Raw genomic sequence first — 17,685 nt, forward strand, 5'->3', positions numbered from 1 at the left:
CATTGAATGAGAAGGTGTGTCCAAACTCAAAACCTGGTCAAAGTATTATCGGAAGTCCTGTCAGTTGTTTTTTTTAAGCAAAATTTTGTAAGCATTGACCTGATCACTGGCCTCACATAAAACCCACGCCGCTTCCTGGTAATCATCCCCACGTTAAGGTAAAGGAGCTTATAATAAATTAATGTAAAATATAAATTGCCTGAATAACTGCAACTATACATGATTAATGTGATTAATCACATAAGTTAACTTGTTAATTTTGACAGCTCTTGTCATAACCCTGGCCCATGAGTAGATAATACTTTGATGGTTAAAAAACATGTTTATTCACATCATGAGATGACATGCATGCGCTGACCCTGTTGATTCCGGATTCTACAAGGGTCCTCTTGGTCAGCTGTATTCAGAGTAGTCCTCCTCCACGTAGTTGGCAGGGAAGAAGCCCACCTGGCGACGGCGACCATCGTTAGTCTCTGGAAGTGTTTTTTTTTTTTGTCGTGTTAGTGTGTTAATACTCACCCTGCCGTACACCTCTCCTTTCCACCATCCACTGTGGCCTTTCTTGGACAGGATCTTGATGGTGTCGCCTTCACGCAGCGACAGTTCCGAGCGGTCGCGGGCGGAGAAGTCGTACCTGGCCTTGGCCACGCTGAAGCTGCGCATGATGCCATCTGTCGGGGGGGATCATTTACATCGCCCGAAGCATGGGGTTAAAGGTCAGTTCAAGCATAGCTTCAAAATACAGTCGCTAGGCCGCTCAGCTGACTATAGTTTTTTGGCGGCGGCTGAAGATGTGCTCCTTGAGATAGTCAACAAAATGTGCGCACAAACTACATTGAGTCACATCTCATATTAAAGCTCTTGATAAAATGTTTCCAGATCTGTCACTCATGAATACACGTGCCCTCCTATGATTGCGCAATGATTAAAATCCTGTTGTTTGTGCTTAAAAAAGTCAACATCTTAAAATCAGCACAAAAACACTCAATCACAACATGATGAAAAAAATAAATCAACAATCCGCATTGAAACCCATCTTATGTTGGATTCATCAATTACTTTTTTTTTTTTAAAGACTTTTGTTTAATTTTCTTAGTAAAAAAAATGTGTGAATCGTACCGACAATATCAGACACATGCCGGAGATGTGTACTTTTTGAGCCTTGGTGGAGGTTACTGAAGTTATCACTTGATCAGAGATGCAGGAAGACAACTGCAGCACTGTAATATTAATGTGAAAACTATGGACACACACTGCCCCCTACTGGACAGAGATGTTCATGTCGTTCTCTATTTCTACCGACATTGCTTTTTTTTGTTCTTTGAAAAAAATCTATACATTGTACATGTTTTGAAGGTGAAAAGGACCAAAATGGTCCCCTCATTCTTTGATTTGTCAGTCTGTGGCCCTCAGTAGAAAAAGTTTGTCCTGTCTTGTCTCAAACAAAAGTAAAAATGAAACCACTGACCTTTTAGCGTGTTGTTGGGCGTGCTTTTCTGTTCGGCCTGCTTGTGAGGCGTGTGTAGCGTCGTGTCCACGTCTTTTACGCACTCCTTCAGAGAGTTCTGCTTGTAGAACTCGATCATGTCCTAAAGAAAAGGGAGGAAGCAAGAGCAAGGATGAAAACGTGATTGAATGACACGTACACAATGTTGATGTTAGCCAGGGGGACCGACCACTAAACCCTTGAAGGCTTTCTTGTCGTTGATGCGGAAAAGGCCATCGCAGGAGGTGATTTTAATGTGTTTGATGTCCATGTTGAACCTGACACAGTGGAAATATCATTATTGCGTCTTGCAGCAAATACTGTAATTAAGCAGGGAGCCCTCCAACCCTCTGGTCCAGAGGGGTACTCATTTTCGCTACGTTAAAAGTAGAGGTGTTCGATAATATCGGACTGCCAATATTATCGGCCGATAAATGCTTTAAAATGTAATATTGGAAATTATCGGTAACGGTTTCAAAAAGTAAAATTTATGACTTTTTAAAACGGCGCTGTACGGAGTGGTACACGGACGTAGGGAGTAGCACAGAGCGCCAATAAACCTTAAAGGCACTGCCTTTGCGTGCCGGCCCAGTCACATAATATCTACGGCTTTTCCACACACACAAGTGAATGCAACGCATACTTGGTCAACAGCCATACAGGACACACTGAGGGGGGCGGTATAAACAACTTTAACACTGTTACAAATATGCGCCACATTGTGAACCCACACCAAACAAGCATGACACAAACATTTCGGGAGAACATCCGCACCGTAACACAACATAAACACTAGGGCTGCAAATCTTTGGGTGTCCCACGATTCGATTCAATATCGATTCTTGGGGTCACGATTCGATTATAAATCGATTTTTTTTCCCGATTCAATGCGATTCTTGATTCAAAAAGGATTCTCTATTCATTCAATACATAGATTTCAGCAGGATCTACCCCAGTCTGCTGACATGCAAGCAGAGTAGTAGATTTTTGTAAAAAGCTTTTATAATTGTAAAGGACAATGTTTTATCAACTGATTGCAATAATGTAAATTTGTTTAAACTATTAAATGAACCAAAAATATGACTTATTTTACCTTTGTGAAAATATTGGACACAGTGTGTTGTCAAGCTTATGAGATGTGATGCAAGTGTAAAGCACTGTGACACTATTGTTCTTTTTTATTTTTTATTTATAAATGTCTAATGATAATGTCAATGAGGGATCTTTAATCACTGCTATGTTGAAATTGTAACTAATATTGATACTGTTGTTGATAATATTCATTTTTGTTTCACTACTTTTGGATTGTTCTGTGTCGTGTTTGTGTCTCCTCTCAATTGCTCTGTTTATTGCAGTTCTGAGTGTTGCTGGGTCGGGTTTAGTTTTGGAATTGGATTGCATTGTTATGGTATTGCTGTGTATTGTTTTGTTGGATTGATTAATTTAAAAACATTTAAATAAATAAAATAGAATAAAATAAATAAAAATCGATTTTTGAAAAACGACAATCGATACTGAATCGCGATTTGAATTCGAATTCGATTTTTTCCCACACCCCTAATAAACACAACAGAACAAATACCCAGAACCCCTTGCAGCACTAACTCTTCCGGGACGCTACAATATACACCCCCCGCTACCCCTTACCCCCCACCTCAACCCCGCCCCCCTCAACCTCCTCATGCTTTCTCAGGGAGAGCATGTCCCAAATTCCAAGCTGCTGTTTTGAGGCATGTTAAAAAAAAAAAATGCACTTTGTGACTTCAATAATAAATATGGCAGTGCCATGTTGCCATTTTTTTTCCATAACTGAAGTTGATTTATTTTGGAAAACCTTGTTACATTGTTTAATGCATCACAACAAAATTAGGCATAATAATGTGTTGATTCCACGACTGTATATATCGGTATCGGTTGATATCGGAATCGGTAATTAAGAGTTGGACAATATCGGAATATCGGATATCGGCAAAAAAAGCCATTATCGGACAGATGTCGTTGTGGCTTGTACAGCACTTGTGATTTAGGGCTATATAAATAAACATTGATTGATTGATTGATCTCTAGTTGCAAGGAATGAACGTGTATTTAGTGAAACAAAAACTGCATCAATTTACACAAATTGAAGATCCATCAATAATCTAATCCTCGCTCCTGAATTGTAACTGTGATCAAATCGTGAGCTGCCCAAAGAGTCCCACCTCTAATATTATAAATGTTCTATTTGATGACAACATTCACACAGCCCTGTGTTATTTTTTAATTTAAATGTATTAATATCAATAAGATATTTAAATTATTTATGTCATAACCTCAGTCTAGTAATGATATCTTCTTCTTTCTCGGTTCTATTACCTCCTTCTACTCCCATCCTTACATGCTACAATACATTAATGAAAAAACGCGGAAGTGATATTTTGACGCGGAAGTGAATGTTTAAAAATGCCTGAACGAATCGATTCTTGATTCAAAATCATCCATCCATCCACTTTCTACTGCTTGTCCCTTTTGGGGTGGCGGGGGGTGCTGGAGCCTATCTCAGCTGCATTCGGGCGGAAGGCGGCGTACACCCTGGACAAGTCGCCACCTCATCGCAGGGCCAGCACAGAAAAATCAATACTTTTTTAATAACACTGGGTGCCAGTTCTATGATTAACTACATTCTTCCATAAAATAGATAACAGCTCTGATAAATGTATATATTACTTAAAAGAAAACTGCTTTTTTAAAAATAAAATTCTACAATACACTCGATTATTAGATTTTTTCATGTACAAACTAATGTTATCACTATATAATAATTTGGCATGATTAGATAATAACGTTTAGAAGATACGCATTATTTCCTGTCAAAATCGAAATGATTATTTGCATTTAGTAAAAAAAAAGAAGTCTTTTATTAACACACATTTTTCCCAGGCTTTCGTGGGCCTCAAACCATTATGTGGTGGGCCAGATCTGGCCTTGAGTTTGACAGCTTTGATCTATAACAATGATTTGCCGGAGTGGCTGGACAGGACAGATAAATAAATGTTTATTTAAATTGAGTTGAGTTTTTTTCGAACATGCATGCATACAACATGACACATCACAATTTCCAGTTTCTCAATTCAACATGTTCGAAAAGGAGTAAGAAGAAGCAGAGCTTATTTAATCCTATCCCTTTTCCTTTACATAGCAGTAGCTAACACTTTTGTTCACTTCCTGTTCTCAATTTATTCACAATATACTCTATAAGTATCAACATTAAAAATAAATAAACAAATAATTATGAGTGAAGTAAGTTATAACTGTTATGGTGAGATAAATAAGATTAACTAGAAAATGAATGGATGAATTAAATATATTCAGAGTGTTTATCATGGTTCTTCTTCTTTGTACTTTGTAAACATTTTAAGTTTGAAGAGTTTCTTGAAGTAGATCATATTAGTACATTGTTTGATTTCTTTACTTAATCCATTCCATAATTTAATTCCACATACTGATATACTAAAGGTCTTAAGTGTTGTACGTGCATACAAATGTTTTAAATTAAAACATTTCTCTAAGGTTATATTTCTTCTCTTTTGTTGTGAAGAATTGTTGTATATTCTTTGTAGCAAGTTATAGTTTACTTTGTGCATAATCTTAGCTGTTTGCAAATTCACTATGTCGAGGAATTTCTGTATTTTTGATTCAATAAAAAGGGTTTGAATATTCTCTATATCCAACATTATGTATTATTCTAACTGATCTTTTTTGTAACACGGTTAATGAATGACGTGTACTTTTGTAGTTATTTCCCTATATTTCTGCACAATAACTCAGATATGGTAACACGAGCGAGCAGTGGAGAATATGGAGTGATTTTTGGTCCAATGCATGTTTAGCTTTATTCATTATTGATGTGTTTCTTGCTACTTTATGTTGTATATTTTTTTATATGAGATTTCCAGTTCATTTTATCATCAATCATTATACCTACAAATTTGGTTTCATTTACTCTTTTAATTTCTAGTCTGTCTATTTGTATTTGTGTTTAACTTTCCCTTCTACTGTTACCGAATAGCATTATTTTAGTTTTACTGAGGTTTAAGGATAGTCTGTTTTGATTAAGAATCGTTACAAGTAGAGATGTCCGATAATATTGATATGCCTATATTATCGGCCGATAAATGCTTTAAAATGTAATATCGGAAAGGATCGGTATCGGTTTCAAAAAGTAAAATTTATGACTTTTTAAAACGCCGCTGTGTACACGGACGTAGGGAGAAGTACAGAGCGCCAATAATCCTTAAAGGCACTGCCTTTGTGTGCCGGCTCAATCACATAATATCTACGGCTTTTTACACACACAAGTGAATGCAATTCATACTTGGTCAACAGCCATACAGGTCACACTGAGGGTGGCCGTATAAACAACTTTAACACTGTTACAAATATGCGCCACACTGTGAACCCACTCCAAACAAGAATGACAAACACATTTCGGGAGAACATCCGCACCGTAACACAGCATAAACACAACAGAACAAATGCCCAGAACCCCTTGCAGCACTAACTCTTCCAGGACGCTACAATATACACCCCCCGCTACCCCCTACCCGAAACCCCGCCCCCCCCCAACCCCACCTCCTCATCTCAGGGAGAGCATGTCCCAAATTCCAAGCTGCTGTTTTGAGGCATGTTAAAAAAAATAATGCACTTTGTGACTTCAATAATAAATATGGCAGTGCCATGTTGGCAATTTTTTTCCATAACTTGAGTTGATTTATTTTGGAAAACCTTGTTACGTTGTTTAATGCATCCAGCGGGGCATCACAACAAAATTAGGCATAATAATGGGTTAATTCCACGACTGTATATATCGGTATCGGTTGGTATCGGAATCGGTAATTAAGAGTGGGACAATATCGGATATAGGCGAAAAAAGCCAGTATCGGACATCTCTAGTTAGAAGAATCGCGACTCATTCAAAAATCTTTTTTTGTGTGACACCCCTATTTATTTATTTATTTTCTAAATAGTTTTTTTTACTTGCCGTAAAAAAATTTTTTTCTTGTGAATCGTTTTTTTTAACTAAAGAAAATAATTTTTTTTACTTGCAAATTATTGAGCGTGAGTAAAAACATTTGTGTGTGTTCGAGGAGTTTTGGCAGTACTTTCACTCCATGGTTGAATCTTACTTGATGCTGATCGCAAACTCTCCTCCATCCTTCTGTCGGACCAGGTAGGTTCCGTCTGAGCGGGACATGAGCAGGTTCTTTGCAGCCGATCTGTCCATGTTCCCTGCAAACCTGGAGAACAGCGGTGACTTTTAGTGTTTCGTTAACTGCGCCGTGGTGTCATTCTCCATTCAGCCACCAGGGTGCGTTAGAGTCTTTTCGAATGTTTGCTCAAACCTTGCGACTGCTGTGATTAAAAGGTTAACAGTGTAAACAAGTGGTGTGAAGTGGGTGTAAAAGGAACACTTCCTGTGGGACTCACCAGCTGAAGGCAGAAAGGTCGGGAGTGGGCCTCTGAGAAAAAGGGCAACAAGGTTAGCTTCTGATGCACACAAAACAAGATGAAACCTTCAACACTTAAGGGGTCTACTACTAAACGTGCGCTATTAGCTGCAGACGTTACACCCATTCAGACAACTCGCCTGTTGCCAGGCAGAATAAACTCACACTCACGAACGGTTGAACTTTGTTGCAGGGGAACCATCCCGTCTGACCGCCAGCCAGGTTCCTTCCCTGAGGGACGCACAGGAAGTTGGAGCAGCACAGCAGGAAATAATGGACACAACTTCATCATTTCACTTCCTGATCAGATTGCTTGTTTTGACACAAAGTTGTAAAAATATTTAGATTTAGCCCTTCATATGACTAATGGCACATCATGATAATAAACATATTGCAAAAGGAAAACCTCTCTGATAGTAAAGGAGTTGTGCCAAACACAGGCTTGCGAGGGGGGCACTTTAATATTTTTTGTTGTCGTAAAAAGGCTAAAAGAAACACTTGAGCGTTTTCTATTTACTTGTTTCCAAATTTCTCCAATTTGTGTTGTTTTTTGGGGGCGTTTAATTTTGTTTTAAAGTGCCCTCATGTGGCCCAGAAGTAAATCAATTTTTAAACAGTATATTTGAATTTCCTTGGAATTAGCGATCTGAAAAACACTGTTGACAAAACAAAATAGTATGTAATTATACAACAAAAAAATTGTATACAGTAAATAATTTCACATTTTTATTTCATAAAATATTTCCTTTTATATTCACGGTGGGCTCACAGTATTGAGAATTGATTCTATCTCTATCAGAACATTTAAAATGTATTTCTAGGAAAAAAAAAATATATATATATATATATATATATATATATATATATATATATATATATATATATATATATATATATATATATATATATATATACATACATATATATATATATATATATATATATATATATATATATATATATATATATATATATATATATATATATATATATATATATATATATATATATATATATATATATATATATACAGTCATGGCCAAAAATATTGGAACCCCTGCATTTTTGTCAGATAATGCACCACTTCTTTAAGAAAATTGTTGAAATTACAAACGCTTTGGTATTCACATGTTTTTTTCTTTTGTTTGCATTGGAACAACACAAAATAAAATAATATCAGATTTGGCTTTTATACATACATATATATATATATATATATATATATATATATATATATATATATATACCGTTCAAAAGTTTGGGGTCACATTGAAATGTCCTTATTTTTGAAGGAAAAGCACTGTACTTTTCAATGAAGATAACTTTAAACTAGTCTTAACTTTAAAGAAATACACTCTATACATTGCTAATGTGGTAAATGACTATTCTAGCTGCAAATGTCTGGTTTTTGGTGCAATATCTACACAGGTGTATAGAGGCCCATTTCCAGCAACTATCACTCCAGTGTTCTAATGGTACAATTAGGGATGATACTCGAAACCGGTTTTCCCGGTTGTTCGATAAGAAAAGATCAGAGTCCTCGGACTCGAATCCCTTTTTGAGAACCGGTACCCGTTATCGAGACCACTATAGTAAAGAAAAAGAGTTGGTTCTTTATTCGAATCCCTCGGAACGAATCCCGTCCCGACCAGAAATGCCCCGTGAGACATCACAAGAAATGGCGTCACGTAGCTCAGTCATTAGGCGCAGATAGGGAAAGCAGGAAAAAAATGGACGGGAAAAAGCGCTCCAAGGTGTAATAAAGTTGAAAACAAAAGGTATAATCCAATGAATAACTTTACTGAGAGACTTGAGCAGGGAACAAACACATGAACACTTTTACGACCAACATAGCAACCAGGCTAGCAACGCACCTCCTTTACGGCAGCTGTCGCAACGTTCTTAAAGCAACCGCAGCACATATATATATGACATCTCCCTTTTTTAACTTTTGTTTTTCTTTCCTTGTAAACAAAACAAAATCACACTGTAGATGTGTTGTCTGTCTAATTATAAATAATGCAGACGAGGCGTGTTGGCTGAGTTCTTGACGTTTACTTTCACAGCGTGCTCATTCTTAGCTGCCGGGTGACGGTATGAAACAACACTTTTCGGGGCTACCGCGCATGCTCGTCACTCCCGTTGCATGCTGGGTAGTGTAGTTGTTATATTCCCTAGCTCATAACATCTTTCCCCCTATAAAGAAATAATGTTAACTCAAAGTGTATTTCTTTTTTTAGCTTTAAATTTTCATTTTTTAGCATTGTAACCACATTTGCAAAGAACTTTTCTCTTCATAGAATTTTCTTTCAATAAAGAAATAAAGTGCAAAAATGTCAAAGCATCATAACAAACAGTTATGTCAAATAGCAGCAGAAGTGCACTTTTTGGAGAGCTGTATTATTTTCAGTTTTGTGCCCAAGGGACTGATTTTGTTTAACACTATATTATTATTTATACACCTATAGTGATCACAGAGACAGGTTGTTTTTGTGTTACTGTATATATTTGTTTTTCTGAAAAATCCCACTTAATATACTTTGGGTAACAACAGTCAATATTTTTTTATTTTTTTTAATTTTTTTTTAGGGGGGTAGCAGTCAATATTTATTTATTTATTAGATTAAATTGTTTTCTTATATAATAAAAGTGAGATTTTGTTAAACCAAATATTGTGTGTTCTTTTCCATATCCAGCAACCTATCTGGACTCGATAAGAGAATCGATAAGGAATCGGTTCGATAAGAGGATTCGATAATAGGCTCGAACTCGATAATTTCTTATCAAACATCATCCCTAGGTACAATGTGTTTGCTCATTGGCTCAGAAGGCTAATTGATGATTAGAAAACCCTTGTGCAATCATGTTCACACATCTGAAAACAGTTTAGCTTGTTACAGAAGCTACAAAACTGACCTTCCTTTGAGCAGATTGAGTTTCTGGAGCATCACATTTGTGGGGTCAATTAAACGCTCAAAATGGCCAGAAAAAGAGAACTTTCATCTGAAACTCGACAGTCTATTCTTGTTCTTGGAAATGAAAGCTATTCCACAAAATTGTTTGGGTGACCCCAAACTTTTGAACGGTAGTGTATATTCTAAAAATAGATGTTTTAGAATATTGAAAATATATATTTAGTATACATGTGTATATATATATTTTTTTACATTTTTATTTTATTCTATTTATAGAATTTACATATATATACAGTATATACATATTTTAATTCTAAAAAAGCATATATATATATATATATATATATATATATATCAATTCTAAAAATATTTAATGCAGATTTAATCTATTCTCAATACTATTAGCCCACACTGAATATAAAAATAAATATTTTATGAAATAAAAATACCTCCTCATAACCACAGGAAAGGAGGCTCGACACGTTCTCAACACCTTACCTCCCACCACGACAGATCGACCTCGGCCCGCGTCAACTCCACGACATCCCCTTTTGAGAAGGCAAGCGGTCGGCCGAAGGCCACAGGGGGCGGCGGCAAGCCGAAGTACTCTTGACAAGCCTCCATCTTCGGAAACCCTGAGTTAAGAGGGGCCATTTTGAATAAAGGTTTAATGACATCAACAAAATATCTATTGTAATAGCAACATTACATACACACTGATATCAAGAACTAAATAAGACATTTTATTTGATTGCAGTAATTTTTTATGAAAATATACTGTATACATAAAAAAAAAATTGGAAACACATTTTTTTTCTTTTTAAGATTTGGTGTTGCAGGAAGTAACACTTGGCCTTCCAAGTGATACAAGTGCTGCCTTTTTCTGGCAATCATGTTCCACAAAACATCCAAGAGGTTATCTGTTTCAAAATTAGAGTTTGAGGTTGGAGCTTCCGCAGCAAGTCAGCACACACTAGTGCAGAGCAGCAGACTGGCCTCCTTGTACAAAGTTAGCATTATTATCACTTTCCACAGAGCTTGGTGACTATTCTTTTAAGTAGAAATGCATATGTTGTTTTATGTCAACTTTGTTCTGTTCAAATTGTTAAACATTTGTACAAGTTTAAAAATCATTTTGATGCTAATTTTACTTTAGCCTGTCAATGGGACCGTCCATTGTATGGCATAAGTGGCCAACATTATCCTGCATTGATTTTTAGTCAAGCTGTATTGTAGATTTCTCATGACTCGCACATGTATGTGCACTGTATGTCTATATTCATGTACTTTTACACTAACTTCATTGTGCTGCTATATTTTCATTAATTTAAAGCATCAACCTATCAATCTAAAGAGACAAATGTGACTTGTGTGAAATTGCCCCCCCCCCCCCCCCACCGTCTTTATTATTGCAAATATGTTTGTGCCGTTACATTTTTTTAAAGTTATTGTAAAATACATTTCCTGACAAGTGACATCATTCAGGCCCCCTCCCAGTCAAAAGCTCCCAAAACGTGTCCCATTTGTTTTTGCTCTACAAAAACATGTTGTTGTACAACATGCTAGTAACATAACTATAATAGTTAACAACATAAAAACCATAATAGACAAAAAATGTTTTGCAGCACAAACGAATGGGACACGTTTGGGGAGATTTTGACAAGGTGGGCCTGGTTAGTTATGAATAATAAAACGTTAATAACATAATAACTCTAATAGTTAACAACATAAAAACTATACAAGTTAAAAACATAAAAAACTATGATAGTTAGACAAAAAATGTTTGCAGTACAAGCATAGCACAAACGAGTAGAACAAGTTTAAGGAGATTGTGACAAGTTGGAGGGCTCTTTATGAATAATAACACATTAACAACCTAAAAACTATAAGTTAGACTAAAAAATTTTGCAGCACAAACATAGCACACAGCAGTGGAACAAGTTTGGGGACATTTTGACATGGTGGGTGGGTGCTGGTTATGACTAATAACACGTTAGTAACATAACTATAATCGTTAACAACATAAAAACCATAATAGACAAAAAAAATGTTTGCAGCAAAAACGAATGGGACACGTTTGGGGAGATTTTGACAAGGTGGGCTAGGTTAGTTAAGAATAATAAAATGTTAATAACATAATGATTATAATAGTTAGTTAACAACATAAAAACTATGATAGTTAAATAAAAATGTTGCAGCACACACATTGCACAAACGAATGGGACAAGTTTAGGGAGGGGTTATGAATAATTCATAATTAATAACCTAAAAAGTATCAAAGTTAATAACATAAGAAACTATAATAGTTAGACAAAACATGTTTGCAGTACAAACATAGCACAAATGAGTGGAACAAGTTTTGGGGAGATTTTGACAAGTTGGAGGGCTGGTTATGAATAATAACACATTAACAACCTAAAAACTGTAATATTAAGACTAAAAAATGTCACAGCACAAACCAATGGGACAAGCTTGGGGAGATTTTGACATGGTTGGGGGGGGACATCTTTTGCAAAAACATTAAAGTTGAGTTCATGGACAGAGATGCAATGATGTCACTGCATCCAGGAAGATCATAATCAAATGACATCCCTATGCTAATCACATCTAATATAACGTATTTTACGGACCATAGGGCACACCGGATTATAAGGCGCACTGCTGATGAATGGTCTATTTTTGATCTTTTTTCATACAAAAGGCACACCTGATTATAGAGCGCATTAAAGGAGTCATATTATTATTTTTTTTCTAAATGTAAAACACTTCCTTGTGGTCTAACTAACATGTGATGCTGGTTATTTGGTCAAAATGTTGAAGAGATAATGTTTTACAGATCATCTTCAAGCCGCTTTCTGACAGTCGCTTCAGGATGCGCCGTTTTGTGGGCGGTCTTATTTACGTTGTTCACCTTCGACAGCGTCTTCTCCCCGTCATCTTTGTTGTAGCGTGCAAGGACGGGAGTGGAAGAAGTGTCAAAAGATGGAGCTAACTGTTTTAATGACATTCAGACTACTTAAATCAATAACGGAGCAGCATCTCCTCATCCAGAAACAACCACACCGGAAATGTGTCTCGTGAAAAAACGTCCGACCGGAACTCTCTGATAACTAAAGTTCCTTGGGTGAATAATGTAAACTCACTACACCGGTATGTTTTAGCGCTTTCATGACGAGTTTACTGACAGATATAAGTAAGAACTTTACACTACTTTATATTAGAAATGGCAACAGCGAAGGATGAATGTCCCATAACAAGAAAATAAAGAAAAAGAAGAAGCTTTTCAACTAAGGCGTGGACGCGAGCAATTTCTCAGGATTTATGCAGATCCCAAATATAGATCAGCCGGTACCAGAAGGTAAGAAAAGTTGCTTTTGCATAATATTGCGAAACAAAACGCCAGATAATATGTCTTATCTTATAGACACACCATAATAATAGTTGTAAGTTTAATGCGCCAACAATCCATCAAGCGGTGCGGCTTCATAGCTTACCAAAGTCGTACTAAAAGATTTTGATAGATTTTTGAGCGCCGTGTGTAATGTTCTATATTTTCAATGGAACATTTAAAATGTTGGTGTTGTTTACTTGAGACCCATCATAGTGTAGGCTACACTTATCTCTTATGTTTGACTGCCATCTACTGGTCACAATTATCATTACACCATGTACCAAATAAAATAGGTTTGAGGTGGGTAAGCTCAACCAAACTTATTCCTTACATTAGGCGCACCGGGTTATAAGGCACACTGTTGAGTTTTGAGGGGAAAAAAAGGATTTTAAGTGCGCCTTATAGTCCGGAAAATACGGTATTTACTTTTCATGTAAGTCTTTCAACACAGCTCCGTTGAAACCCTCCATCACTAGGCAACAGGCCCCGGATTTTAAAAGCACACATTCACGCACACTGTGATCTCAACATCTCTCAACTGCATATGCCAGATATTTCAAATGTTTTGTGAAGTAACTTTAAGTAAATTACTTTCCCTAGTAATTAATTACATTTATTAAAGATTTAATTCTGTTAGTAATTCAATTAGTTTTTTGGTAAAGTAACAAGTAACTAAAATAATGACTTTTTAAAAGTAGTTCTGGTAAGCAATCACAATATATTACCGATTCCTGCATTCCCAGAGTACCGCTGTGTCCTGTTCTGCAAGGAAGAGACAAGAAGAAATGATAACCAGCACACATGATGAATGAATGTACGAGTCATTACGTGTGAAGCTCACCTTCCTTGCAGCACTTCCGTGGTCTGAAATTGTGAGCCAGAGAGGCCATAATTCCGTTAATTGCGGACATGTAGTTATGCTAATTAAAGGCGACTCACCTGAACTGCGCCCGCAGGCTGGGACTCTGCCCAAACATTCTTTGTGTGCCGCCATTTTGCAGCGAGCGCAGCTGTAGCCCTGGAAGAAAGACCCCCTGGGGGAGACGGAGAGGAGTCTCAAGTGAGATGGAAATAGAGATGGTCTGTACCAAAAGAACGGTACCAAATCGTAGGGCATGGGAATCGATACCTGAACTCAACGGTGCCAGATTTCGGTACGTTCATGTGTGTTCTTGTGGTAATAAAAGTGAATAATTCTAACAATAAAATCGAACATGTTTTTTTTTTACTTTTAAAGTGAGCTGATAATAACTGTATTGTCATTTGTTATATCTTGTTTTCTTACACAGTATAATTTGCAAGTATGCAGTCATTTTAGTTTGTACTCAATGTCTGATAATCAGGTTACAAATCTAGGGGTAATTATAGACTCAGACTTGAACTTTAGTAGCCACATTAGGTAAATAACATCAGTAGCTTTTTACCACCTGAAAAACATTGCCAAAATTACAGGAATAATGTCTACACCAGACTGAGAAAGACTAGTCCATGTCTTTGTGTCCAGCAGGTTAGACTGCTGTAATGGCCTTATCTCTGGGCTCCCTAAACGAGCTGTAAAGCAGCTGCAGTACATCCAAAATGCTGCTGCTCGAGTCCTGACTAGAACCAGAAAACACGACCATATTAGTTCAGTGCTCAGGCTTCCTGTTGCTCAGAGAATAGACTTTAAAACAGATGTGCTTGTATACAAGTCTTTCCATGGTCTTGTGCCAAAGTACATCTCTGACATGTTAGAGCCATATGAACCATCTCGAGCTTTGAGAACCTCAGGGAGTGATCTCCTGCTGGTGCCCAGAGTCAGGACCAAACATGACGAGGCTGCGTTTCAGCTGTATGCTCCTAAAATCTCGAGTAGTCTTCCTGAAGATGTGAGAAAGACCTTAACGTTCAAATCAAGGCTAAAAACACTTTTATTTAATTGTGCATTTGACAACTGAATGTATTTTATCTACACTATTTAATTTTAATTAAAAAGATAATAGTTTTAATGATGATTTTATTTAGTTTTAATTAGAATTATGATTCTTTTATTTTTAGTTTTGCTTTTTAATTTTCTGTAAAGCACTTTAAATTGCCTTCATCAATAAACTTTCCTTGCCTTGCCATTAAGTTGAAAGTGCCATGTTTGTCTTTTGTTGAGTCCTACAAATTTAAATGTAAATGTAAATGTCTTATACTTGTAAAGCGCTTTTCTACCTTCAAGGTACTCAAAGCGCTTTGACACTATTTCCACATTCACCCATTCACACGCTGATGGCGGGAGCTGCCATGCAAGGCCCTAACCACGACCCATCAGGAGCAAGGGTGAAGTGTCTTTGTCAAGGACACAACGGACGTGACGAGGTTGGTAGAAGGTGGGGATTGAACCAGGAACCCTAAGGTTGCTGGCACGGCCACTCTCCCAACAACGCCACGCTGTCCCCAAAGTGTTTATACTGTAAGTATTGTACTTATGACTAGGGATGATGGTCGAAATCGGTTCTCCTGGTTGTTCGATAAGAAAAGAACCGATTCCATGGACTCGAATCCCTTTTTGAGAACCGGTTCCTGTTATCGAGGCCACTATAGTAAAGAAAAAGAGTTGGTTCTTTATTCGAATCCCTGGGAACGAATCCCTTCCCACGTACAGGAAATGCCCAGTGGGACCTGCAATGTTATGCCCATTTGATTGTAGACTCTTACTGACACCTTGTGGCGATATGAAAATACTACGCTTCATTAGTTTGGGCACTTCCGGGTTGAGACAATTGAGAAGTAGACAAGTTGTGTTAGCTCTTACAAGCCTTGGAAAAGATAAGTCTGTAAGTAAACTGTTTAACTTGTTTATGTAACTCAATATTAAGGTGGAAAGTGGTTAAGTTTGACACTAAGATGTTTATTGAAAAACGATTTTTGTGCACTGTTTCAATGGATGTTTTGAGGACTTAAAATGGCTGCCAGTCGTATATTTCCACCATCGAAATAGTTTCAACACTCAGAAGTATTTGTTTGATGATATTACTGTATATTTGTGTGAAGCTAATATTTACATATTGTGTATTACATTTCAGTATGTTAATTGAATCACATAGCTTATACATTTATCATTGTGTGTATTTCAGTTTAAAAAAAATAAAAATAACAGTCCAGTGCAAGACAAAAGTAAAGATAGGAAAAGACAAAGCAAGATCAACAACAATAAAGAGCCTAAATGGATTAATCTGCTTTGGATTGTTTGTTAGCTGTCTGCCAAGCTGTATGACCTCAACACGTATAGTGAGGGCAGAACAGGCAATATGCAATTATTGCCAGGCTTCGCTCTCATGTAAGGGGGGAAGAATTGTTGATTGATGACTGTGGTGTTCTTAGTGTCATAGTGGGTGTAGTTAGTATGTTCCAATAGCAGCAGAAGTGCACTTTTTGGAGAGCTGTATTATTTTCAGTTTTGTGCCCAAGGGACTGATTTTATTTAACACTATATTATTATTTATACACCTATAGTGATCACAGAGACAGGTTGTTTTTGTGTTACTGTATATATTTGTTTTTCTGAAAAATCCCACTTAATATACTTTGGTTAACAACAGTCAATATGTTTTTTTTAGGGGGGTAACAGTCAATATTTATTTATTTATTTATTTTTTCTTATAAAATAAAAGTGAGCTTTTGTTAAACCAAATATTGTTTTTTTCCATATACAACAACCTATCTGGATTCGATAAGAGAATCGATAAGGAATCGGTTCGATAAGAGGATTCGATAATGGGCTCGAACTCGATAATTTCTTATCAAACATCATCCCTACTTATGACTCACCAGCTGTTTCTTGTAACACATTATGCATGTGTTACAACAGCGTGGCTTCGTAGTAGACGGGCCTGGCTGTAGTCCAGACCTGTCTCCCATTGAAAATGTGTGGCGCAATATGAAGCCTAAAATACCACAACTGAGACCCCGGACTGTTGAACAACTTAAGCTGTACATCAAGCAAGAATGAGAAATAATTCCACCTGAAAAGCTACAAAAATTGGTCTCCTCAGTTCCCAAACGTTTACTGAGTGTTGTTAAAAGGAAAGGCCATGTAACACAGTGGTAAAAATGCCCTTGTGCCAACTTTTTTGCAATGTGTTGCTGACATTAAATTCTAAGTTAATGATTATTTGCAAAAAAAAAAAAATTGTCTTTGCAGTCTATTCAATTAATTACAAGTTGAAAATGATTTGCAAATCATTGTATGCTATATAGCATGTCCAATGTAAATTACCATAAAGCTTGTGCATTTTGAAAAGTGAAGCCTTACTTTTGAGTGCCTCTATTTTTTTGCAATATTACTTAATAGGCACTATGGGTACACCTGATTGCCTGCCAAGTGCTGTGATGGACAGGAAGTCATATGCATCAAAGGTATCAAAATTAGGTTTCCCGTGA

The 17,685-nt window shown here is 36.7% G+C and overlaps 1 protein-coding gene across 5 annotated transcripts in view; it reads right to left on the reverse strand.

Moving 5' to 3' along the window:
• Window positions 1-284: 284 nt before the first annotated feature.
• Window positions 285-17,685, reverse strand: part of LOC133633828 (proto-oncogene vav-like) — a 75,431-nt gene continuing 58,030 nt past the window's right edge. For 3 of the 5 annotated variants that reach the window (XM_062026552.1, XM_062026553.1, XM_062026554.1), the window contains 10 exons: window positions 14,120-14,312; window positions 14,004-14,040; window positions 10,386-10,522; window positions 7,138-7,203; window positions 6,953-6,984; window positions 6,652-6,762; window positions 1,677-1,764; window positions 1,469-1,589; window positions 520-671; window positions 285-447 (listed from right to left, as the gene is read on the reverse strand). In XM_062026552.1, the coding sequence (XP_061882536.1) occupies window positions 394-447; window positions 520-671; window positions 1,469-1,589; window positions 1,677-1,764; window positions 6,652-6,762; window positions 6,953-6,984; window positions 7,138-7,203; window positions 10,386-10,522; window positions 14,004-14,040; window positions 14,120-14,312 (991 nt within the window). In that variant the 3' untranslated portion in view covers window positions 285-393. The remainder of the gene's footprint in view (window positions 448-519; window positions 672-1,468; window positions 1,590-1,676; window positions 1,765-6,651; window positions 6,763-6,952; window positions 6,985-7,137; window positions 7,204-10,385; window positions 10,523-14,003; window positions 14,041-14,119; window positions 14,313-17,685) is intronic. The other 2 variants (XM_062026557.1, XM_062026556.1) reach the window with 2 other exon arrangements.

Source organism: Entelurus aequoreus, linkage group LG18 (genome assembly GCF_033978785.1).
Source record: "Entelurus aequoreus isolate RoL-2023_Sb linkage group LG18, RoL_Eaeq_v1.1, whole genome shotgun sequence".
NCBI lineage: Eukaryota > Metazoa > Chordata > Actinopteri > Syngnathiformes > Syngnathidae > Entelurus > Entelurus aequoreus.